Source organism: Ictidomys tridecemlineatus, chromosome 11, assembly GCF_052094955.1.
Source record: "Ictidomys tridecemlineatus isolate mIctTri1 chromosome 11, mIctTri1.hap1, whole genome shotgun sequence".
Lineage (NCBI taxonomy): Eukaryota > Metazoa > Chordata > Mammalia > Rodentia > Sciuridae > Ictidomys > Ictidomys tridecemlineatus.
The window spans coordinates 130,701,519-130,726,674 of record NC_135487.1 but is presented as its reverse complement, the minus strand read 5'-3'; the positions used below and the strand labels follow the sequence as shown (position 1 = coordinate 130,726,674).

The 25,156-nt window shown below is 43.5% G+C and overlaps 3 protein-coding genes across 7 annotated transcripts; 2 read left to right on the top strand and 1 right to left on the bottom strand.

Moving 5' to 3' along the window:
* The first annotated feature begins 8,217 nt into the window (after positions 1–8,217).
* Tnfaip8l2 (TNF alpha induced protein 8 like 2) lies at positions 8,218–11,275 on the top strand. Of its 2 annotated transcripts, none has more exons than XM_005331197.5 (2): positions 8,218–8,307; positions 10,190–11,275. In XM_005331197.5, the coding sequence occupies exon 2, from the start codon at positions 10,220–10,222 to the stop codon at positions 10,772–10,774; it is 555 nt and encodes a 184-aa protein (XP_005331254.1). In that variant the 5' UTR covers positions 8,218–8,307; positions 10,190–10,219; the 3' UTR covers positions 10,775–11,275. The 2 variants fall into 2 exon arrangements, with proteins under 2 accessions (XP_005331254.1, XP_040143495.1); XM_040287561.2 differs by having other exon boundaries at positions 8,249–8,331.
* Positions 11,274–20,792, bottom strand: Lysmd1 (LysM domain containing 1). Of its 3 annotated transcripts, XR_005734832.2 has the most exons (5): positions 20,613–20,792; positions 20,070–20,099; positions 12,839–13,203; positions 12,271–12,472; positions 11,274–11,440 (listed from the first exon to the last, which is right to left on the bottom strand). XR_005734832.2 is itself a non-coding variant. In XM_021730439.3 (4 exons), exons 1-4 carry the CDS (start codon positions 20,790–20,792, stop codon positions 12,334–12,336), a joined length of 714 nt encoding a protein of 237 aa, XP_021586114.1. In that variant the 3' UTR covers positions 11,274–12,333. The 3 variants fall into 3 exon arrangements, 2 of the variants coding, with proteins under 2 accessions (XP_021586114.1, XP_021586116.1); XM_021730439.3 differs by having other exon boundaries at positions 11,274–12,472; XM_021730441.3 differs by lacking the exon at positions 20,070–20,099 and having other exon boundaries at positions 11,274–12,472.
* A 765-nt stretch (positions 20,793–21,557) lies between these two features.
* Scnm1 (sodium channel modifier 1) lies at positions 21,558–25,136 on the top strand. Of its 2 annotated transcripts, none has more exons than XM_005331199.4 (7): positions 21,558–21,700; positions 22,041–22,111; positions 22,343–22,431; positions 22,606–22,703; positions 22,819–22,907; positions 24,201–24,395; positions 24,972–25,136. In XM_005331199.4, the coding sequence occupies exons 1-7, from the start codon at positions 21,650–21,652 to the stop codon at positions 25,069–25,071; spliced, it is 693 nt and encodes a 230-aa protein (XP_005331256.1). In that variant the 5' UTR covers positions 21,558–21,649; the 3' UTR covers positions 25,072–25,136. The 2 variants fall into 2 exon arrangements, with proteins under 2 accessions (XP_005331256.1, XP_040143493.1); XM_040287559.2 differs by lacking the exon at positions 21,558–21,700 and adding an exon at positions 21,775–21,883.
* The last annotated feature ends 20 nt before the right edge of the window (positions 25,137–25,156 follow it).

Sequence of the window (25,156 nt, the reverse complement as noted above, 5' to 3'; positions counted from 1 at the left end):
ATAAAGAGGAAAATGTTCTAAAGAAGGACATTACTTAAGCAAAAATTCTTACTTGGTGAGCACGGAGCCTGAAGCCTGGATTGCAGAAGGTCACATGAGATTGATACCCAGGGACAGCATTGGTTAGAAGCAGGGGAAAGGGGAGGAGGGCCACAAATTACGGAAGGCCTAGAACACCATGGTGATAGGTTAAAGTAGAATCTCATTCTAAGTTCCAGAATAAGGGACTTTTTTTAAAAAAAAATATTTATTTATTAATTTTAGTTTTCGGTGGACACAACATCTTTTTATGTGGTGCTGAGGATCGAACCCGGGCCACACGCATGCCAGGCGAGCACACCATCGCTTGAGCCACATCCCCAGAATAAGGGACTTTTGTCAGAATGTTTTTGGTTCTAAGCAAGAAGAGAAGAGAAAACTACTAGCAAGAAGAAAACAGGGAAGTCTAAGGATGAGAAGAGAGGGGCAATCTAAGAGTGATAGCATTGTGGATGGAAAGAAAGAGGTGAGAATGTTATTTCAAAAGAGAAAGCAACATAACTCTCTTCCTACTCCCCTGGTGTTCTGAAGAAAATCACACAGTTCCAAAGGTTGGAGTCTTCATAAATTTAGGCTCTCCAAACTGGGAAAATCACCCTTTCCTATTTCCCACAAGTGGCTAATTGAAACTTCCTACTTTTTCCTGAAGTTCCTTTCCTCACTACTCCTTGCTCGTTCCAATAGAATCTACACCCATCTTCCGAGAAAAATAGAGCAATAAAGTGAGGGTTCTATCAACTTTCTGCCTCATACAGATACATTTATCATCATCACATCTCCCTAGTCCTAGTGAATGAGGAATCAAAATCTCCTGTCCATTTTACTGTAAGTTCCACATAGTATGTCTGTCTTGCTCACCCCTGTATCTTTTCCATTTAGCACTTAGTAGGTGTTAACAGGCACATAGTAGGTGTTAACTATCAATGCATTACTATTTTTCCTATTTAAGGTGTTTGTTTTGTTTTGTTTCAATACTGAGAATCGAACCCAGGCCCTTGAACATGCTAGGCAAGCACTCTACCATTGAGTTACCTCCCCAACCTTCACTTAGGTTTGGGTTGTTTGTTTTGCAGTGCTGGGGATAGAGTCCAGGGTCTCACACATGCAAGGTAAGCACTTGACCACTGAGATACATTCCCAGCCTTTTTTTAGTTCTTGCCCTCATCAATCCACTGAGATTGCTATCATCAAGGCTACCAAACACCTCCTGGTTACATTCACTGAATGGCTCTTCAGTCTTCATCCTTTCACCTTTTTTATGGCATTTGACCTTGTTGACCTTTCTCCTCCCTTGGAATACTCTTTTGGCTCCTGAGGTTCTTCTTTGTCTTGACAGTAGCTAAAAGTTTAATAAACATATATTTTAAATGAATGATTGAATTAACTTCTATTACTGTGACCTTTCTGAGTCTTCTCTGACCTCTTCTTTTTTTTTTTTTTTAAGAGAGAGAGAATTTTAATATTTATTTTTCAGTTCTCGGCGGACACAACATCTTTGTATGTGGTGCTGAGGATCGAACCCAGGCCGCACGCATGCCAGGCGAGTGCACTACCACTTGAGCCACATCCCCAGCCCATGACCTCTTCTTAAATGTTAGTGTTCCCTAAGTATGTACATAGCCACCTCTTCTTAATGTACATTCTCTTCGTCAAGATAATCCACATCAACAGTTACCAAAATTATCTACATGCTACTCATCATAAAATCTAGGTATTTAACTCAGATCTTTCTCTTGTGCTCTAAACTCACATATGCAATTATTTATTGGATACTTCCATTTGGATTTCTTGTATGTATTTATCACTTAGTCGAAGCTTGTTTTTTATTTTTATTTATTTTTTTTTTTTTGAGAGAGAGAATACTTATTTTTTAGTTCTTGGTGGACACAACATCTTTGTTTGTGGTGCTGAGGATCGAACCCGGGCCGCACGCATGCCAGGCGAGCGCGCTACCGCTTAAGCCACATCCCCAGCCCTTGTCTTTTATTTTCATATCCCCAGCACTTGGTCATAATGTTTAGCATACAGTAAATAGAGGATGAAATAAATGCATAAAAAAATCAAAAGAAAAAAAAAGATTAAAAGCTGCAAACTATTTTCAGCGATGTCAGGCTGAAGTCTTCCTTGACTGCTTTAAATCATACTGAACATTCTCTTCCAGAACCGATACAAACCTCAGCTAGGGTCGGGGGTGTGGCTCCTTGGTAGAGCTCATGCTTAGCATGTATAAGGCTCAGAGTTCAAACTCTAGGACCAAAAACCAAACTAAAACCCAAACCTCAGCTAAACCAAAGGTAGGACTGTTTCATTCTGAATATTTTCATTCTGTTTCAACTTTTTTTCCCCATTGCTGGGGATCAAACACAGGGCTTTGAGGGCTTTGCACATGCAAGGCAATGCCTGCGACCTTTGTTCTGTTTCAAATAGATTAATTTTTTAAAAAAAGGTAATATTAATTTTCTGTGGGTTATATCGTGGGAAAAACAAACAAACAAACATGATTTGAAGTCATTAAGACCTAGATTTACCTCTGGAGTATGGCTTTGGATAAACCATTTATCTCTAAGACTAAGTCTGTCACCTGTAAGTAAACATTGTTACCTTACGCCTCCCTCACAGGACCAAGAAAATGTAGTGAAATGTTTTATATATGCAAAAGATTTAAGATATCATAATTTGGGGCTGGGGTTGTGGTTCAGTGGTAGAGCACTCGCCTCACACATGCGAGATCCTGGGTTCGATCCTCAGCACCACATAAAAATAAATAAGTGAAATAAAGGTATTGTGTCCAACTACAACTAAAAAATAAACATTTTTTAAAAAGATATCATAATTTAACCATTTTTTGTTTACTCAGAGGGAGTACTATGAACTTAATCATCTAGGAACCCAGTGAAGATCCCAAAGTATGTGTAATTAATACTGTTTGCTCCCAGTTACATGGCTGCAAAAAAAAAATGTCATTTTGGGGGACTGGAGACACACAGATAAGTTGATAGAGTGCTTGCCTCACATATACAAGGCCCTGGGTTCAATCCCCAGCTCCAAAAATATATGTGTGGTACTGTGGATCGAATCCAGGTGCACCTGAGTTACATCCCCAGCCCACTTTTAAATTTTATTTATTGGTCCTAAGGTGAACTTATTACTGATTTTTCACTGAGTACATCCCCAGTCCTTTTTATTTTTATTTTGAGACAGAGTCTCACTAAATTGCCAAGACTGGCCTTGAACTTTCTTTCCCCCACCCTCTTTTTTTTCTTTGGTGCTAGGGATTGAACCCAAGGCCTTGTGCATGCAAGGCAAGCACTCTAACAACTAAGCTATATCCCCAGACCCTGGCCTTGAACTTGCAATCTTCTTTTCTCAGTCTCCTGAGTAACTGAGATTATAGACATGAACCACCATGCTAGGCTGCAATTTTAATTAATTATCTGCTTTTTGTTTTCCTAGTCATCTCTTGCTGTGTTAATTCTCCTTAATATCAGTGTTCTTACTTCTAAGTGTTACTCTTTTCCTCTTTTAATTTGCTGTGAATTATGCTATGGGTTTGGAGATTACAAGAAATGGATATAGATCAAGAGAAAATAAAAGAAAGCCTTCCTTATGAGTGAAGTAAATGAATATTATGACATCAGACTGTCACCTCACACTATTTCCCCTAATTAATTAGGAGATAACTCCTAATTAAAAAAATTTTTTTCTTGTAGTTGTAGATGGACAGATGTCTTTATTTTTTTATTTTTATGTGGTGAAAAGGATCGAACCCAGTGCCTCTCACAAGCTACGCAAGCGCTCTGCCCCTGAGCTGTAGCCCCAGCGCCGCCACCCCCCCCCCATTCTTGGATATGTTTTGGATCTATTTTTTCAGCAAACACTTATTGAGCACAGTAAACAGCATCTCTGTCCTCATGGACAGAGTTTAGTAGAAAATCAGTTTATAAAAAAATATAGTTTAGTAGAAAATCAGTTTATAAAAAAATCACACATCACACAAAGTCTGATCATTACAATAGGGGAGGTATATAGTTCTAGAACTACATAACTGAGCATTTACTAAAGGTGGGGGGTAATGGATAGCTTCAGGGGAGGTAGAATTTTCCAGCTGGATCTAAAAGATAAGTAGAAATTCATCAGACAAGAAAAAGGTGTGGGTGAGAAGTGAGTTGTAGACAGAGGGAAAAGAAGTGGCAAGGTCTAGAGCATGGGAAGACGTGGCAGGAGGGAGGGAGAGAGACTACCACAGGAAGTACTGGAGGAAGTCATGGAATGCCAACATGGCTAGAGCACAGTACAAGGGACAGAAGGGAGTTGAAGGTACAGAGGTGAACAGGTAGAGTTGGCAGCAGAATTCAGGATTCAGAAATTATTACTGCATTTGCATCTTTGTTGTCCTTATCCTTATTTTTCCAACTAGTTTGCACAATTTTTCCCCCAGTGATGGGAATGGAAACCAGGATTTCATGGATGCTAGGCAAAGCAGTCTACTGCTGAGCTATACCACTGGCCCTCTCCCTCCCTTCCTCCACCCACAGCCCTGGTACATTTCTTATAAAAAGACTTACTTTTCCTCTGATTTTGGTAATGGTACCTAATATTGTCCCTATAGTGTGTGATCAGTGTATAAATAGAGCATACAGAAATAGAATGCTGCTCTTAAGGTTAAGGTTATTGCCACATTAGCTTGTTGAAGAAATTATCAGAAAAAAATATATGCTTAAAAATCACACAAATTTGGCCATGGTGGGGCATGCCTGTAATCCCAGTGACTCAAGAGGCTGAGGCAGGAGGATCACAACTTCAAGACCAGCCTCAGCAACTTAGTGAGGCCCTAAGCAGCTTAGTGAGATCCTGTCTCAAAATAAAAAGTGCTGGGGATGTTGCTCAGTGATTAAGCATTTCTGGATTCAATCCCCAATATCAAATAAATAATAAAAATTTAAAAGACTGTAGATACATCTTAGTGGTGAAGCACCCATGGGTTCAATCCCCAGTGCCAAAATAACAAAACAAGATGGTTATTAAAAATCACCAAATCCTTGGGTTGTGGTTAATAGCTCCAGTGATAGGGCATGTGTGTCAGATTCTGAGTTCAATCTCTAGCATCTAGGTAAATAAATAGATTAAAATCACCAAATCCCAAGGTTTCTCGTGGGTTCTCACCTGTACTTAAGCAAGTTATATCACTGGTTGATTACTTTATAAATATGCCCTTTTCCTCACCTGAAAATTTATTGAAGCATATAACGCATCCCCACTGAGCACATTATTTTACTCCCCTTATTAAACTTACTGTTTCCCCATTGAACTTTTTTTATTTTTTTGATACCAGGGATTGAACTCAGAGGCATTCAACCACTGAGTCACATACCCTGCCCTATTTTGAATTTTATTTAGAGACAGGGTCTCACTGAGTTGCTTAGCATCTCACCATTGCTGATGCCGGCTTTGAACTCTGGATCCTCCCAAGCTGCTGGGATTACAGGTGTGTGCCACCTCACCCAGCTGTCCTGCTGAACTCTTGAGCAACTTTTAAAAAGTTTGCCATGAGCTGGACATTTTCTTTCTTCAGTTATCTCTCAAAGAACCATATGGGCTGGGGTTGTTGCTCAGTGATTGGGTCCTTGCCTAGTATGTGTGAGACACTGGGTTTGATTCTCAGCACCTCATATAATAAAATAAAGGTTCACTGAGAATTAAAAATATATTTTTAAAAAGAGCCTATATTCTATCATTCTAAGTGAAATAAGCCAGTCTCAGAAAATCAAGGGTCAAATGATTTCTCTCATATATGGAAGCTAGAGCAGAATAAGGGAAAGAAAGCAGTGGGGGAAGGGATGGGATGTCATAGAGGAAGATCAGTGGAGTAGGAGAATGAGAGGGAGGAGGAAGGGAAAGAAATGTGGAATAAATTTAACATAATCATGTTATATACATATAGAAATGTACCAAAGGGAATTGCACCTGTATGCATATGTAGAAAGTACAAATCAAAAACAAGAGGGGGGCTGGGGATGTGGCTCAAGCGGTAGTGCGCTCGCCTGGCATGCATGGGGCCTGGGTTCGATCCTCAGCACCACATACAAACAAAGATGTTGTGTCCACCAAGAACTAAAAAAAAATAAACATTGAAAAAAAATTCTCTCTCTCTCTCTTTAAAAAAATAAAATAAAATAAAAAATAAGAGGGGCTGGGGTGTAGTTCAGTGATAGAGCACTTGCCTAGTGCATGTGAAGGCCTGGGTTCGATCGTTAGCACTGCATAAAAATAAATAAATAAAATAAAAGTATTGTGTCCATCTACAACTATAAATAAATAAGTAAAAGTGAAAGGAAGATCAGTAGAGGAGAGAGAAAAGGAGAGGGAGAAGGGGAACTAAAGAAGGGAGATTGAAGATTAAAATCAAATTCCTTATATGCATAATTTTGCCAAAATGAACCCAAATACTACATATAATTACAACACTCTAATACATAAAACAAAAAAACTTCGGGGCAAAGTGGTGCACACCCATAATTATAGCCACTTGGGAAGCTAAGGCAGGACTGCAAATTTAAGATCAGCCTCAGCAACTTAGTGAGGCCCTAAGAAACTTAGTGAGTACTTGTCTCAAAATTTTTAAAAAGGGGGAGGGCTGGGGATGTGGCTACGTACTTGAGCACCTCTAGGTTCAATCCTTAGTACCAGAAAAACAAACACAAAAAACTTATGCTCCAAACATATAGATCACCACTTCCGAGGATGCCCAGTGCATGCTTACGTTGCTCCACCATCTGGGAAGTATTTCTTCCTCATCTCTGATTACTAAATAGTCTAATCTATCCTTGCAAGTCAGACTTTTCTGCCATATCAGAATTAATCTAAGCCTCTTTAATTCTTTAAACCTCTAATCCTATATTAAAGCTAATGGTAGGGCTGGTGGTATAGCTCAATGATAGAGTGCTTACCCAGCAAGTGTAAGGTGTAAGGACCTGAGATTGATCCCCTATGAAAAACAAAACAATAAAACAAAACAAAACAAAACAAAACAAACCCCGACACAATGGCAGAGTTTATAATCCCAGCAGCTGATGAGAGTAAGGCATGAGGAACGCAAATTCAAAGCCAGCCTCAGCCTCAGCAATTTAGCAAGGCCCTGAGCAGCTTAGAAAGACCCTGGCTCTAAATAGAATATTTTTTTAAAAAGGACTGGGGATGTGGCTACATGGTTAAGCACCCCTGGGTTCAATCCCCAGTACCAAAATAAATATATAAAAATGAATGATCTGGGTGTAGCACAACTGTAGTCCCAGCTGCTTCAGAATCTGAGGCTGAGGTGGGAGGATCATCTTAAGCCCATAAGTCAGAGACCAACCTGGTTGACATAGCAAGACCCATGGTAAACAAAGTTAATAGCATTGTTTGACTTTTGACTTGTATTATAGCTATCTGTGGCCCTGGACAGGTTGTAAGATGATGATGATGATGACGATTATTTTAAGCCACATCCCCAGCTCTATTTTGTATTTTATTTAGAGACAGGGTCTCACTGAATTGCTGAGGCTGGCTTTTGAACTTGTGATCCTCCTGCCTCAGCCTCTCAAACTGCTGGGATTACAGGCATGGGGCTGAGATTACAGGCGTGCGCCACGGCGCCCAGCGGTAAGATTCTTTATGGTAAATGCTTTTGCTTCATTCAAGAACTTGCCCTCATTTGGGGGTTCCTCATTTCTAGAGTGGTTCAGTGCAGTGCTGTCACCTGCTGGTCACACATGGCCCAGCAGCCCTGAGCCCAGCATCTTCCTCCCTCCAGTACTAAGGCCTGTGCCAACCTTACCTGTCAGGAGCTGAAAGTTGCTTGTGACAATGTTGACTCACGGTATCACTCTTCAGAACTTTTCCCACTGACTCCCCCCACCCAGCAATCAACACTCTACATCTTCTCTAGAAACACAGCAATATAATCGGATCTCAAGGATCTGGACGGCAAGGAAAGAAGCCGACAAACATTTTGAGAGTGGAGAATGTGCATCCCCTTCTGCCTGCTTCAGAGTCAAGTCGGTTTTATCAGAGACCTTCTATTCCTTTTGTCCTTCCTCTTATGTCTAGGTGACTGCTTGGCCACTGGCCCCCTTGGCGACAGGGATGGTGAACCGGAGGTAGAGCACAGAGTAGGTAGGCGGGGCTTGAGGGGTGGGGCCAGGCCAGAGGGCCTCTCACTTAGGAGCTTCTCCATTCTGTCAGCTCTCCCGGAACATCCAAGGCAAGACTGGCACCAGTGCGTGACAGGTGAGGGACCAACAATGACAGAAGGTAGACTTCAGGGTGATGGTGGGCAGAGGGTATCTAGCTGTTTCAGACTTAGCTTTCTATATTGTGAAGCTTACACTTGCAGAATTCTTGGTTGTAACCCAGTAAAGCTGAGTTTTCCCTGGGGCAAGGCGCCTGGGAAAGAAAGTCCTGGCTTGGGAGAGGGGTGTGGGCGGGGAGGGCTGAGGGCTGAGGGTGGGTATGGATGTGTGGCGAGGATTGGAAGATACAAGGAAATGTCAAAGACATGGAGGTAGATGGGTCAGGACCAGAGGGAGACCATGGCCAGAATTAAAGGCAGAGCCCGGAGGGGAGAAAAGGGGACACCGTAAGGAGGAGAGGGTGAGAAGACTGAACCAAATGTGAGATGGCTATAAGGGCAACGCAGAGCTGGGTAACAGGAAGGCCAAGGAGGAAGGAAGGCTCACATGGAGCAATGTCTCTTCCGGTGGCTGTGGAGCCTCATCTAGAAAGCCCCAGGGCAAGCCAGAAGCAAATCAATGTTGAAGGCTCCCACTGGAATGATTCAGCTGGGGAAGAAACCCCTTCAGGTGCCCACCTCCACTGCCTCTTCAGACTCCCATTTTCATTTAGGGGAGAGGACCAGGCTGCTCCTCACTGCGGTCACAGCCACCACATCCTGCAGAGCAGGGGAGGGGGAAGTAAGAAGCAAAACAACCAGAAGAACCACAGGCGAGGATCACGGGGGAGAACCCTGGACATATTCATCATATATGTCACTAGGAGGGTCTCTAGTTCAGCCCAGCAGACCAGAGCTTTAGGACTACCTGCCCTTCTTGAGGTGCTTGTTTCTCAGACTTGCTCAGCGTCTTCAACCTCGTTGACAGCTCTGGGGAAGGGCTTTTGGGATTATTTGGTTTGACATCCATTGTTATCATTTACTAGTGATTTCAGCCAAACTGCTTAATTTCTCTTAACTTCAGTTTTTCTCATTGCAAAATGGGGATACCAACCTTATACAGTTGGGTAGACAAGTAATTCATATAAAGCATGTGGCACACAGAAGGTTTTGAGTAAATGTTAGGTATTCGTATTAGTACTCCTTGGGTCCCTGTGCTTCTCACTTTTTCAAATGCAAAGCAGTGACTGGGTATAGTGGTGCACACCTGTAACCCCAGTGATTTGGGAGGCCAAGGCAGGAGGATCGCAAACTCAAGGACAGTCTCAGATGCTTAGGAAGATCCTGTCTCAAAATAAAAAATAAAAAGGGTCGAGGGGCTGGAGATGAGACTCAGTGGTAGAATGAATGAACAAAGGCCCTGGGTTTGATCCCCAGCACTGCAAAATAAATAAAGTAAAAAGGGCTGGGATGTAGTTTAGTGGTAGAGCACACCTGGATTCAATCCCAAGTATTGAAAACAAATAAGATAAAAATGCAATATAGTACATATGGACTTTTGGAGACTAAAAACCAGTTGTGACTGATCTTGGGTAAATACTTTAACCCAAGTCTGAGTTTGCTCAGTTGTAAAACATCAAGAGTGATGTCTATATCTTACAGCTGTAGGTATACAGTTGGCATCCAAAAATGATAGCTGTGAGAATTAACTGCCAGGTAAGCCCCGCTCTCTCCACTGTGGCAGCAACAGACTACTTCCCCTGAGGCTTTGAAACTCCGGGAGGCTAGCTTCTGTGTGCTGGGTCCTCCAGCCTGGGTAACCCAGGCTCTTCAGGGCTGTTTTGGAGATCAAGATTTCATACAGCACTAAAGGAAAAAAGCAAGAGCAAGGCAGAGAGGATGGAGGGGCCCAGGGGAAAGAGGACAAAGGAACCACAGAAGCAACAGAAAGGGGAAAAGCCGGTTCTCTCTTTCTAAGGAAGCCTGTGGCCTCTCTTCTAGTGACTGTCCACATACCCATTCCCAGACACCATGGAGTCCTTCAGCTCAAAGAGTCTGGCACTGCAAGCGGAGAAGAAACTACTAAGTAAGATGGCAGGTCGGTCTGTGGTTCACCTCTTCATTGATGAGACAAGCAGCGAGGTACTAGACGAGCTGTACCGTGTGTCCAAAGAGTACACGCACAGTCGGCCCCAGGCCCAGCGGGTTATCAAGGACCTGATCAAGGTGGCTGTCAAGGTGGCTGTGCTGCACCGCAATGGCAGCTTTGGCCCCAGCGAGCTGGACCTGGCTACCCGCTTTCGCCAGAAGCTGCGGCAGGGTGCCATGACGGCACTGAGCTTTGGAGAGGTGGACTTCACTTTCGAGGCTGCCGTGTTAGCAAGCCTGCTCAATGAGTGCCGAGACACGCTGCTGGAACTGGTGCAGCACCACCTCACACCCAAGTCACAGGGCCGCATTCGCCACGTGTTTGATCACTTCTCTGACCCAGGGCTGCTCACAGCCCTCTATGGGCCTGGCTTCACTCAGCACCTTGGCAAGATCTGCGATGGGCTCAGGAAGCTGCTGGATGAGGGGAAGCTCTGAAAACTCTGAACCCAGCACCGCCTCCCGTGGCCAGCTGGAAAACAGATAACAGGCTTTCTAACCCTGCTCATCTGCACTAACGCTTTTCAATCCTCAGCCTTCGTTCTCAAGAGTGCTATAGACTTTGAGACCACCCTGCCCCCAAACTGCTGGTGGAGAAGGAGCAACGCTGAGGGGTGAGGACTCTTTCCTACTCCAGCCCTAGCACAGGAAACAAAGCAGCCTGAAAAAGGCGAAGTGAAACTTGGATCTCTCTTTCTCCCATGAGGGACTCTGAAACAGGGAAGCCCCTTCTCCCATGAATCAAGGGAAGGGGGTGCAGCCCATGTAACCCCTCTGGGGACACTAAAGACAGGAGGGGGTAAGGTGGCCCTTAGAGATGTTCTAGACTCCCAGCTCTAGGTGGAGTTTGCCCAGATGTCAGAGCCTGTTTTAGCGTGCAGGAAGAAGCAACTAGGGTAAGGGAGAGTCTCACAGGGGAAATAAAACTACTAAAATGTGCATAGGGCTCAATGTTTAATCTCTCCAGTTTTTTATACCTTAGGATCATCACAGAGGAAAGGAGGTATATAAACACAACTTGTCTCACCTCTCACTATTTCCAAACATGAGACTGAGGCATATTTCCATTTTCCAGTATTATTGAGGTTCCCTTGTCTACTTCTTCTGTTTAAGACAAAAAAACAAACTGTACCGCAAACCAGTGCTACAAATTGCAAATAAATATGCAGTAAGGGGCAAGGCGTACACAGACAGGCTTTAGTGGGGAGGGGGTGTAACAAAGAGACTCCCACAACTGTCCTTCTCACACCCCAAGGCAATGCTTCTTCTATCCCTTAGCTCCACTGCAGGCTGAGCAGAGAGAGGTCAGAAGGGTGAACTGGAAGAATGGAGAATTCAGGTCTCTACATTGCTGCTTTTTCTTAGAAGTATAGGGAACTAGTTGGTCAGACTGAACCCAAATCCTTCACCTTGAGACTGGGGAAAAGACTTGGAACAGCCCACTGTTCTCCATGACAGCGCTAGACCACGATTCCCCTGTCCTTGATAACATGCGTGGGCAAGCAGCGGGGAAGCTGACGGACCACTTAATTGTGTCTGGGTTCCCCTCATCCCAGGGCTCTAGAAATCACATTTTCAGCTAACAGTGGGAAAGAGTTAGATACAGCAAATAAATATTACTTCAATATAGCACCAAATAAATTAGGTAACACAGGTGGAGATAGGGAAGAAGTTGAAAGGGAGTCTTTGCTTCTCTGCTCTAAGGCTAGAGAAGGGTGAAAGGGATAGGAAAGGTAGCAGGGGTATAAAAAGAACCTTTTGAATCTAAAGGAAAACTCTAGATTCAGCCCAAGAACTAGGGAGGGGTCTAGGCCCCATCTCGAACTCCTGCCAGAAAAATGCCCAGGCCAAGGAATTCTTGGTCTACGGGGAGGCTGGAGAAGACAGCAGGAGTCGAGGGAGTCAGGCTGGGAAGCCATGTCCTTGAGCCTCACCTCAGGCTCCTCTCCCCCTCACATTGCTTCGTCAACATACTGCTTCTCTCAGTTCTGGGAACATCAGAGTTTGAAGATTTCATCCTCCTGGTCCCGCAGTGTCTGGGTCCGAGAGGTCCGGGTCAGTGGCACAGGACCTAGGACTGCTCGTTGCTGCATCCGAGGGGAGCTCTGATGGAGACCTGCATCTTCCCCAAGTATCCTGCAGGTGAGAAAAGCAGGGAAAGAGTGATAGATGAAGGGAAGAACCTGAGAATAGGCCAAGTGAAGAGGGGAAACTCTCTTCCTCTCTTGATTCCCGAACTAGCTGTTCTAAGATGTATTTCTCAATACTAATGCTCCTGCATGGATTATCAGAGCAGGAAGAACAGTCAACTGTTTAATTCCACTGATAACATGGAACCCAATTTCCCACCACCTCAACCCATCCAGCAGCCATTGGCTCTGCTCACTGTCTTGGGGTCACCAAGGAAAAGGTATCACCTCATTTCTGCTGGCACTTGTGTTTATGGTTAGGTAAGATGGAGGAACCTATGCAGGGACTTACAAGGAACTACTCAAGACCCACCTGCTTTCCCCTGTTCTCAGCTTTTGGGCAGCAGCCTTCTTTGACAGGCTGATCTGTGAATCAAGCTTCTTAAGGAAATCAGAGGCAGAGAGGTCATGGAGGGGAGCAGGGGGTTCCTGGCCAGCTTTAGGGAGAGCTTCACCACTGGCACGGCCTGAACCTGTCTCTTGTTTCTTCCTCTCAGCTGAGTGTAGCTGAACTTCATCCTTACGTGGGTCTACCTCTTCCTCTCCATCTTTCTCTTCCTCTGAATCCAAACCATTGAACAGGTCTCTGGGCTCTCTCAGGATGGGGATGTAGAGAGTTTTCTTCAGGAAGATGGAGTCATTAGTATAAAGGCGGTTTGCACGCTTGATCTGTTCCATCTTTTAAAAAAAGTCATCAAGATTAATAACAGTTACAATGATCAATCTTGTCTTATCATAACAGCAATCTAAAATACATAGGGTTGATATTATTCCAATTTATATGTAAGCCATTTTCATACTCTTTAGTCTTAAGGCTCCTTTACATTTTTAAAAATTATTGAGGCAAAAAGCTTTTATAAACCAGGCATGGTGGTGCATGCCTGCAGTACCAGCTACTCTTGAGGTTGAGTAGGAGAATCACGTTTGAGGCCAGCTTGGGCAGCTTAGTGAGATTCAAAATAAAATGAAAAGGGCGGGGGTCATAGCTTACCAGGGTAGAAATAGAATCCTTGGCCTTTTACTCCTCCTGGGAATGCTTTTCACACTATAATAATTTCTTTCATCAAATATTTATTCATCACTGAATACAGTGACTGCCATCACCATCTATTTACTTGGTCTTGCAATGTCAGGCTGAGGATGCAGCTCAGTGGTATTTCCTGCTTGGAAATACATCTTTTTTTTTTTTTCTTTTTCCCCCAGTACTGGAAATTGAACCCAGGGGTACTCTACCACTGAGCTATATATCCCTATTTTTTAATTAAAAAAATTTTTTTTAACCAGGAATTAAACCCAGGAGTGCTTAACCATCGAGTCACATCCCCTTCTCTTTTAAAATATATTTAGAGACAAGGTCTCTTGCTTAGGGCCTCACTAAGCTGCTGAGGCTGGCTTTGAACTCACAATCCTCCTGCCTCAGCCTCCCAAGCCACTGGGATCACAGGCATGAGTGACCATGCCTGGCTTGATTTTTTTTTTTTAGAGAGAGTGAGAGAGAATTTCAACATTTATTTTTCAGTCATCGGCGGACACAACATCTTTGTTTGTATGTGGTGCTGAGGATCGAACCCCGGCCACACGCATGCCAAACGAGCGTGCTACCGCTTGAGCCACACCCCCAGCCCGCCTGGCTTGATTTTGATTTTTTTTTTTTTTTGATGGTATTGAGCCCAGGGCCTCGCACATGCTAGGCAAGTGCTCCACTATTAAGCTACACCTTAAAAAATTATTATTATTATTATCATTATTATTATTTACATTTATTCATTTTTTAAATATCTTTATTTTATCTTTATGTGGTGCTGAGGATCAAACCCAGTGCCTCATGCATGCCAGGCAAGCATGCTACCACTTGAGTCACATCCCGAGCCCCCAAAGTTATTTTTTGAAATAGAGTCTCTCACTAAGTGGCCCAGGCTGGCCTTGAATCTGCAATCCTTCTGTCTCAACCTCCAGCGTAGCAGGGATTTACAGGCAAATGCCACAATACCCAGTTCAATGTCATCCTTATCATGTTTTTGTTTTGTTTTGTTTTGTTTTAGATGGACACAATATATTTATTTTTATGTGGTGCTAGGGAAATCAAACCCAGTGCCTTGCGCATGCCAGGCCAGCCTGCTGCCACTTGAGCCACATCCCCAGCCCCTTATCATGTACTTTTATCATCCACACCAAACTGGACAACAAAAGTGCTTTAAAAATCTGGGCTGGCAGGGCTGGGGATGTACCTTCTTGGTAGAGTGCTTGCCTAGCATGTGCAAAGACCTGGGTTCAATACTCAGTGATGAAAAAAGAGAGAGAAAGTGAGAGAAAGAGAGAGACAGACAGATAGACATGCCTCATCTGATCTTATCTTCATGTCTAATGCCATTGCCCTAGAATAAACCCTTAATATTTCTCATCTGAGTTATCCTAACAGTGTAGTTGCTCTTCCTCTTTCACTTCTACTCATCTTCCTCTTCGCAAATAGAAAAATAATCTGATTAACCCACTAGCCTGCTTATAAACTCCTATGGATCCTCACTGGCTAAAAGGTAAAAATCAGGGGATATAGCTCAGTTGGAAGAGTGCTTACCTTGCATGCACAAGGCCCTGGGTTCACTCCCAGCACCACCAAAAATGAAAAATAAATTTACCTTTCAGGGTTTTCTCAGTCTAGTTTTCTCAGACCAGAAATGTCTAGCCTTGTCTCTCTTCTGCCATCTATACAAACTTTGCTATCCTGAACTTTTCATTTTTCTTTGAAGATTCCATGATCTTTCATACTTTCTCTTATTCAAGCTGCTCTTTCTGCCTGAAATGCCTCCCCACTCTCCCCTTCTCTGCTTGGAGAATTTTTACTCATCAACACTCCTTTTGTGTTACCTTCTTCACAGCTGTAATAATACTGGTCCTATGAGGTGAGGGGATAGCTCAATAACAGAGGACTTGCCTGTCATGTGCAAGCCTCTGAATTTGATCCATGGAACTACACCAAAAACAAAAACAAGCTGGATGTGGTGGTGCATCCCTGTAAACACGCAACTAAGGAAGGTGAGGCAGGAAAATCAAAAATTCAAGGCCAGCCTGGACAACTTAAGGGTACCCTGTCTCAAGTTTTTAAAAAAGGAGGGGGTTGGGTAAAGATTAGTAGTAAAGCTTCCTGGCTCAATTCTCAGTACCAAATAAGTAAGTAAATAAATAAATAAATGGCTGGGGAATAGTTCAATGGTAGAGTGCTTGCCTATCATATGAGAGACCCTGAATTCAATCACCAGTAATGAAAAAATATAAAAGAAAAAAAAAACACAAAACACATTGCCTTACCATATTGTTATTTACTTCTATGAATGTTTTACTCAAACCCTGTATCTTTGTAGCATTTTTTTTTTTGATGGTGTTATCGAACTAAGGGCCTTGTGCATGTGAGGCAAGCACTCTACTAACGGAGCTATATCCCCAGCACCTATTCAAACCCTGTGTCTTTATTTATGATTACTATTTTTAAAAATAGTTTTTAGTTGTAGATGAACACAATATTTTCATTTTTATTTATTTATTTTTATGTTGTGCTGAGGATCAAACCCAGGGCCTCATGCATGCGAGGCAAGCATTCTACCACTGAGCTATACTTCCAGCCCCTTTATGATTATTTTTTTTAATGCAGTGCTGGGGATTGAACTCCAGGGCCTTGTGCATGCTAGGCAAGTACTCTCATTGAGCCAAATCTCCAGCCCTCCTGTGAATCTTAAGGGCAGGGATGGTGACTTGATGTCTCTGTATTCCCAAGGTGTACCTTAGCATCTCACAGAGCTTGGCACCTAGCAGGGGTTTACTTATTCATTATGAATAAACTAGATAATAAAGTATAATAACTAAAGATAGAGTATGTTAGTATTATCAGAAGGCAGAGTGTCAATTTTACTATAATTTCATTTTATATTGGCACCAGTTTGGAAAATCACTTTTTTTTTTGGACCTGGGGATCAAATCCAGAAGTGATTTACATTGAGCTACATCCCCAGTCCTTTTTATTTTTTATTTTAAGACAAGGTCTAAGTTGTGGAAAAAATATATATATAAAGATAATATCAGATAATATATGAATATATATATATATATATATATATAAACTGAATCCTTTACCACTGAGCTACATCCTCATCCTTAATCTTGATAAATTGGCCTTGAATTTGTGATCCTCCTACCTTAGCCTCCCAAGAAGCAGAGATTATAGGTATGAATCATACCTGGCAAAAGTAAGAATTGTATTTTTATTTATTTATTTTGGTACCAGGGATTGAACCCAGGGATGCTTACCCACTGAGCCACATCCCCAGCCCGTTTTATATTTTATTTAGAGACAGGTCTCACTGAGTTGCTTAGGGACTTACTAAATTGTTGAGGTTGGTTTTGAACTCATGATCCTCCTACCTCAGCCTCCCAAACCACCGGGATTACAAGAGAATATCACCACACCCAGCCTCAGCCATTTTTATTTTTTATTTTGAGACAGGGTCTCAATAAATTGCTGAGGCTAGCTTTGAACTTGTCATCATCCTGCCTCAGCCTCCCAACTTGCTGGGATTACAGGCAGGCACTAACACCAACTGGCTTAAAAGTGAGGATTTTAATATGAGATGACCTGGTGTGAATCCTAATTATACCAATTATACTGTCTGTGTAGCCTTCCTAAGTCTTACTTTCGATTTATTTATGATATGTTTTTATCTATTCTGTGGTACAGAGGATTGAATCCTGGGCCTCATGCATACTAGGAAGGCACTGAACTATACCTCCAGCCTTTTAAATTTTGACACATGGTAGCATTATTTTGCCCAGGCTGGCCTCAAACTTTCAATCCTCCTGCCTCAATTTCAAGAGTAGCTAGGATTATAGGTGTATGCCACCATACTGGCTCCTCATCGATTTTTTTTTCTTTTTTAAAGAGAGAGAGAGAGAATTTTAATATTTATTTTTTAGTTTTCGATAGATACAACATCTTTATTTGTATGTGGTGCTAAGGATTGAACCCGAGCTGCATGCATGCCAGGCAAATGCACTACGGCTTGAGCCACATCCCCAGCCCCCTGACTCCTCATCTTTAAATGAGAATAAGGACTAGGGAGGTAGCTCAGTGGTAGAGTGATTACCTATCATGCTTGAGGCCCTGGGTATGATCTCTAGCACCACACTAAATAAATAAGTAAGAATGGTTATAACTATTTCATAGTGTTATGAAGATAATATCAGATAATATATGTATGGAGTCTGGCACATGCTAAGTGTTCCTTAATTAATAGGTAGGTAATAAGTTAAGTAAATATCATTATTTAATACACTTTCTTCATTTTACAAATAGTGGGAAAATTGAGGCTCCAAATGAGAAGAGACACAGCTACTAAGCAGAATAGAACCAGAACCTAAAATTCTTCATTAGACTACAGATCTTTTTTTTTTTTTTAAAGAGAGAGTGAGAGAGGAGAGAGAGAGAGAGAATTTTTGATATTTATTTTTTTAGTTCTCGGCGGACACAACATCTTTGTTGGTATGTGGTGCTGAGGATCGAACCCGGGCCGCACGCATGCCAGGCAAGCGCGCGCTACCGCTTGAGCCACATCCCCAGCCGGACTACAGATCTTTTTTCAGGGATATAAGAAACCCTCAGGATGAGGGTGGTGGTGGTGGTAGTGGTGGTAGTGGTGCATGCCTGTAATCCCAGCTACTCCAGAGGCCTAGGCAGGAGGATTGCAATTTTTTTCTTTTTTTTGAGGATAGCAAATTTGAGGCCAGCCTCAGAAAATTTACTGAGACCCTAACTCAAAAAAGAAAAGGGAGCGGGGCGTTGAGGATGAGACTCAGTGGTTAAGTGCTCCTGGATTCAATCCTTAGTACCAAAACAAACAAAAAAAAAGAAGGCATATCAGGCTGGGGGGTAGCTCAGTGGTAGAATGTTTATCTACATGCAAGGACCTGGGTTGATCCTTAGCACTAAAAAAGAAGGGGAGGGAAACTGGACTACCCAGGAAATCACTTATTATCTACTGAGTTTTGTTTTTGTTTTTTGGTGCTAAAGATTGAACCTGGAGCCTTGCATATGCAGATGCTCTACCAGAGAGCTATATCCCATGGTCCCCCAATTTCCTTGACATACCTGCAAGCCTTTGCTGAGACCAAGAGGCTGTCCTATATACTTTCTTTTTTCCTCCACTTTTTTTTGATTGATGCATTATAGTTGTACATACTGATAAAATTTTTTGTTACATATTTGTATATGCACACAATGCCCTATAATTTCATATTCACTTCCTTTGCTTATTAGGTCACTCTCTCTACTTGAAATGTTCCCTTTCTTACACTCCCAATCTCCACCTGTAGATTTTTTTTTTTTTTAAAGAAAGAGAGAGAGAGAGAATTTTTAAATTTTTGGTGGACACAACATCTTTTATTTTTATGTGGTGTTGAGGATCCAACTCAGTGCCCTGCGCATGCCAGGCGAGGGCGCTACTGCTTGAGCCACATCCCCAGCCCCTCCACCTGTAGATACATAGCCTCAATTTCATTCCTTCATTCAAAAAAAAAAAAATCTTTTAAGCTTCTATGTATCTGAGACAATGACAGACTTTAGACATACAAAGTTGAAAAGAAAAAGTTCCTACTCTATAGGATATAGGCTATTGGAAAGACAAAGATATAAATAACTATATTAAATAGGTTTGTTGGAAGGAACTACAGAGGAAGTCTTTCAAAGCTCAATGTGATGGCACCCTTAAAACCTGCACTGATGGCTATCCCTGCCTGTTTCCAAGTAAAAGTTAATCTTTTTTGTTTTCCCACTACTTGTAATTACCACTACAAACTCACCACATTCTTTCACCTATAATCATTATTTGTATCTCTGTCCATTCTCATTAGACTGTAAATTACATGAGCACAGCAACCATATATTTATGTTTCTGTCTCCAAAAAGGGTTATCACAGTGCTTTAAATGTACAAAGCAAGCTGAGTGTGGTGATACACACCTATAATAATTCTACTTGGTGTGGCCTTCAGCAACTTAGTGATACCCTGTCTCAAAATAAAAAATAAAAAGTGATTCAGTGATAAAATGCCCTGGGGTTAAATCCCCAGTACCAACAAGAAAAATAAATAAATACACAAAGTATAAAAATGTTGTCTAAATTCAACATTGTTTGTATGAGATGGAATAGGACATGGGGGGTGGAATCTCACCAACTTTAATGTTATAAGTTTATATATATATATATATATATATATTATTTATTTATTTATTTATTTATTTATTTATTTTTGTACTTGGGAGTGAACCCAGGGGTACTCTACAACTGATCTACATCCCCAGTCATTTTTGTTTTTTTATTTTGAGACAGGGTCTCACTAAATTGCTGAGGTTGGCCTTGAACTTGTGATCCTCTTGCCTCAGCCTCTGGAGTAGTCACTGGGATTATAGACACACACCACCACGCCCATCTTAATGCAATATATTTTAACATATATCAAATTTCCCATAATCATGACCTGAAATACTTGATGTACAGAGTACCTGTTCTGCACCTGGAAAGAAAGCAGAGCCCTGAGGAGGAAACAAGAATGAAAAGAGATAAACACTTTAGACACTGAGAGCTAAAAACCATCTCTTCATTATTTGCTGTAAATGTTTAATCTCTCAATTAAAAATTTTCTATGTGGTTAATAATATAGTCGTCAGAGTCAGACAGACTTGTTTGAATTCCAACTCTGATGTTCAGTTATTTGACCTTGATCAAACTGGTTAGCCAAGCTGTCTCAAGTTTCTCTGACGCAAAAAAAAAAAACACACACACAATAGGTGTGTACTGGGAGGGATGCGAGGCTGAACCCGGCTCCAGCACAGGACGCCCGGCACGGTGTCTGGCAGAACCATTGGAACTACTTCTCTGCATCGGCACCGTGGGACAGGCTCCGTCCCCACCAGGCAGCGCAACGCCGAGTGGAACCCCACAGGAGAGGCCACCGCGCACGCAGGGCGCGCCAGGGAGAAGGGGCCGTCTGCGCCGGGCGCGGGCCTCTCCGGGTGGTGGCGCACACGGTGCTCCGGGAGACTCACCGTCACTCCGTATCGCAGGGCCAGCCCGGCCAGGGTGTCTCCGGGTTCCAGCCGGTGCTCCAGGCGCCGCTCTCTCACCGGGGAGCAGGCGGACTGCACCAGGCTTCCGTAAGAACGAGCCCGGCTGCCCTGCAGCAGCCCAGAGCCTCCCAAGGGGGGCTGTCTAGAGGGAGAAGCCATCTCCTCACCCGGACAGCTGGGGTCGCAAAAGAGGTCGCCCGGTTAAGTGACAGGCAGTGTCGCTCCAACCCAGGGAGTGACTATCCAGGGAATTCCTTCTCCTTCGTTCCTAAGCCTCCCTCCGCGCCCCCGCTCCGCTCCGCTTTTCCTCTCTGCAACTCGCCCACCCACCGATCTGTCCCGAGCATTCAGTCCTGGAGTCTCAACACCCTCGGACTTTCATCCCCTCGCCGCACCTCTCGCTGCGGTGACCTCTGACCTTTGAACTCTAGCCCCCTCCTCAACCCGCGTTCCTCAGGGTGTCTCCCAGTACGGCGGCCAGGCCTCCCCGGGCCCCCACGTTCCGGCTCGGCGCCGTCCTGAGTTTCATCGGCTGTGGTCAGGAGCACCTCGGGCCCACCCTAGGTCGGCTGTGGCCCCTGACGAGACGCTCGAAGACTGCGAGAGTTTGTAGGGCACATTCCACTGAGCTCCTGGGAGCCTGGCTCCGCACCAGGCAGGTCACACCCTCAAACTTGGGCTCCACTTTAGGTTCTGGTCCCTCCCGACGCCTGGAATCCGTCAAGATGCTAGGGCCTCGACCCAGCTGAGCGGCAAGCTCTTTGAAAAAAAGACTTCATTTCCCAAAAGGCTCCGCGTCGGAGGGGTCGCAGCGCACCATAGGAAATGCAGTCCTCTCAGAACGGGGGAGGCGGGCTTTCGGGATCGCGCGGTGCATTCGTGGAAGCGCACCTCCGGAAATTGACGAAGACCAACCCGGAAGAAGGGACGGAGGTGTTCCATTCTTCCTACGGTAGCCTGAAGGAGTGGCGAAGCCGGCCCAAGAGAATTTATCATTTCTAGGGCTCACGTTCGTGATGTCTTTCAAGAGGGAAGGCGATGATTGGAGTCAGCTCAATGTTCTCAAAGTAAGTGCTAGTAGAGGGTCTGGAGCATCTTCAGCTGCCTTCTGAAGGCTGTGAAGGAGTTCTGTTATGTTGTCCTGGCAACAGCTGCGTTGGTACCGTGGAGCGATCCAGAGGAGAAGAAATGAGAGTGATCCTTCTTCTTATGGAGGGATCAGAACCTAATGTGGAGTCAAAGTTGAGAGTGTGAGCTGCCTGGTGCGGAGCCAGGCTCCCAGGAGCTCTTATGATCGCTGTTCTCCCCACGACCCTTATTCCACTAGGCTCCTCATCCCTATTATTTACCTTCCACCCATCCCTCCTATTCCGCTGATCCTTTCCAAACTTCTTCTGTCCCCTGCAGAAACGAAGGGTTGGGGACCTGCTGGCCAGTTACATCCCGGAGGATGAGGCTCTGATGCTACGGGATGGACGGTGAGGGCAAAGATTGGATCGAACCTAAGGGTTTCTGGCTCAACAAACTTTTGTTATTAAGGAATCAGGAGTATCTAGGATTCTTTGGTGGGAAGTGAGGACTGGAAAAGGTGGGGATTGAGAGACCTAAGGGTTAGGCTTTGGAAAGGATTGCTAAAATAGGGGTGGGACAAATTCCCCACCGCAGGGAACTCCTCAGTCCTTTTTATCTTCTTCTCTCCCCCTTCCCAGCTTTGCTTGTGCCATCTGCCCCCATCGACCTGTATTGGACACACTGGCCATGCTGACTGCCCATCGTTCAGGAAAGAAGCATCTGTCTAGTAAGTTTGGGGGAAGTCAGGAGATAGAGAATAAACTTAAAATTTCCACAGACCACTCTGTGGTGCTGTGGATCAAACCCAGGGCCTTGCACGGGCTAGGCGAGCGCTCTGCTCCTGACCCACAACCCCAGCCCTTGGTGTTAGGTTTTCGGTTCTCCTTCCTTTTCTCCTCAGGCCTGCAGCTTTTCTATGGCAAGAAGGAGCCAGGAAAAGGAAGAGAGCAAAATCCAAGACAACAGAATGAATTGAGGAGGGAAGAGACCAAAGCTGAGGTAATCAGAGAGGGAGGGGTTTAGACATACAAACAGACAGACAGACCTTCCTGCATACATTATGCTTCAAGAACTTTTGTTTCTGAAAGCTCTGACTCTTTCATTTCCATACCAGGCTCCTCTGTTAACTCAGACTCGACTTATCACCCAGAATGCTCTGCATAGAGCTCCCCACTATAACAGTTGCTGCCGTCGGAAGTACAGGTCTGTGGGATGGGAAAGCCAGAAGTAGGGAGGACAGAAGAAAATAGATGGTTCTAAATGTATTGTTTTTTAAAATGTATTCTGAGGAATACTGGTGTTTGACTTGGTTTGAATTGTTTTAGGGTTTTTTGCTTGCTTCTTTGTTTATGTAGTACTGGGGATTGAACCAGGGACACTACCTCTGAACTACATCCCCAATCCTTTCTTTACTTATTTGTAAACAATTTTTAGATAGAACTGTGCACTGTGGCACATGCCTCTAATCCCAGCAGTTTGGGAGGTTGAGGCAGGAGGATCATGAGTTCAGAGCCAGTCTTAGCAACTTAGCAAGGCCCTAAGCAACTCAGCAATACCTTGTCTCTAATAAACTGTAAAAAAGAACTGGGGATGTGGCTTAGTGGTTAGAGGTAGGGTCTCACTAAGTTGCTGAGGCTGGCTTTGAATCTATGATCCAGCCTCAACCTCTTGAATTGCTGGGATTTCAGGCATATTGCTAGCACACAAGGGCACTTAATCACTCAATCACATCCCCAGTCCTTGTTATTTTTTATCTTGAGACAGGGTCTCCCTAAGTTACTGAACTTGTGGTCCTCCTGCCTCAGTCTCCCAAGTTGCTGGGATTACAGGCACTAAGTACACCTTGCTAAATATACAGTCTTTTTTTTATTTTTTAGTTTTTGGCAGACACAACATCTTTGTTTGTATGTGGTGCTGAGGATTGAACCCGGGCCGCATGCATGCCAGGCGAGCGCGCTGCCGCTTGAGCCACATCCCCAGCCCCCAATATACAGTCTTTTAAGATAAAAAGTTTAGGGCTGGGATTGTGGCTTAGTGGTAGAGCACTTGCCTAGCATGTGCAAGGCACTGGGTTTGAATTTCAGCACCACATATAAATAAATAAAATAAAGATCCATTGACAACTAAAAATAGTAATGTCATTTAAAAAAAAAGGATTAAAAGTTTTAAAATGTTTAGCTAGCTTTTCCCAAATTCATGATTCCAAAATCCTATTTATGAAAGATATTTACTTATTTATTTATTTATTTTTCTAATATTTTATTTTTTAATTTTTGGTGGACACAACATCTTTGTATGTGGTGCTAAAGATTGAACCTGGGCCGCATGCATGCCAGGCAAGCATGCTACCGCTTGAGCCACATCCCCAGCCCGAAAGATATTTATTGATGTCTTGACGAACACTATTTAGAAAACATTGCTTTAAGAGGTTGGGAGTCATAGGATAGTTGGCCCTTTCCATTACTGCTTTTAGAGGCTCTTATTTTTTCTACCCAGATCAGAAGCCTCTGGTCCTTCTGTCTCCTGTTCCCCTTTGCCAACCCCAGAGGTCCAGCTCCAGAGTAGGAAGAGCAATAGGGAACCTGAGCCAGAGGCTGGCCCACAGGCCAAGGAGAAAGCGACTGTCTCAACCCCTGCACCTATGAGCCCCACAAGAAGACGAGCCCTGAACCATTACCTCACACTTCGAAGGTGAATATGCCGAATCACATTCCTCAGGTTTTCTGTTTTCTCTCTGACCTCTTTTTTCCCACAGTACTGAGAATTAAACCTAGGGCCTTTTCCATGCTAGCCTTGACCACCACACTCCCTAGCTTCCTTTGTCTTTTTTTTTTTTTTTTTAATATAGTTGAACACAATATCTTTATTTTATTCATTTATTTTTATGTGGTGCTGAGGATTGAACCCTGGCCGCGCACATGCTAGGCGAGTGCTCTACTGCTGAGCCACAACCTCAGCCCTTTATCTTTTAATTTTTATTATTTTGTGGTACTCAGGATTGATCCCAGGACCTTCTGCATGCTGGGTGAGCACTCTACCACTGAACTACATTTCCAGCCCCCTTTTTAAAATTTTTTATTTTGAGACAGTCATGTTAAGTTGCCCAAACTGGCCTTGAATTTGTGATCCTAGTAGCTAAGATTATAATAAAAGTGTACCACCACACGCTACCTGACCCTCCTTTTTTCAAACCTATTTAATATTTTTTCTTATTGCCACAAATTATATTACCTCCCTGACTAATTGTCTTTTCTCTGATGTTTCCAGCTCTGGATGGATCCCAGATGGACGAGGTCGATGGATAAAAGATGAAAATGTTGAGTTTGACTCTGATGAGGAGGAACCCCCTGATCTCCCTATAGACTGAAACCATCTTTCCCCATTCATTTACAAATAAACTACAGTGGGCACTGGGAGCCTGACTTTCCTTGAGTTGAGTTTCCTGTTCTATA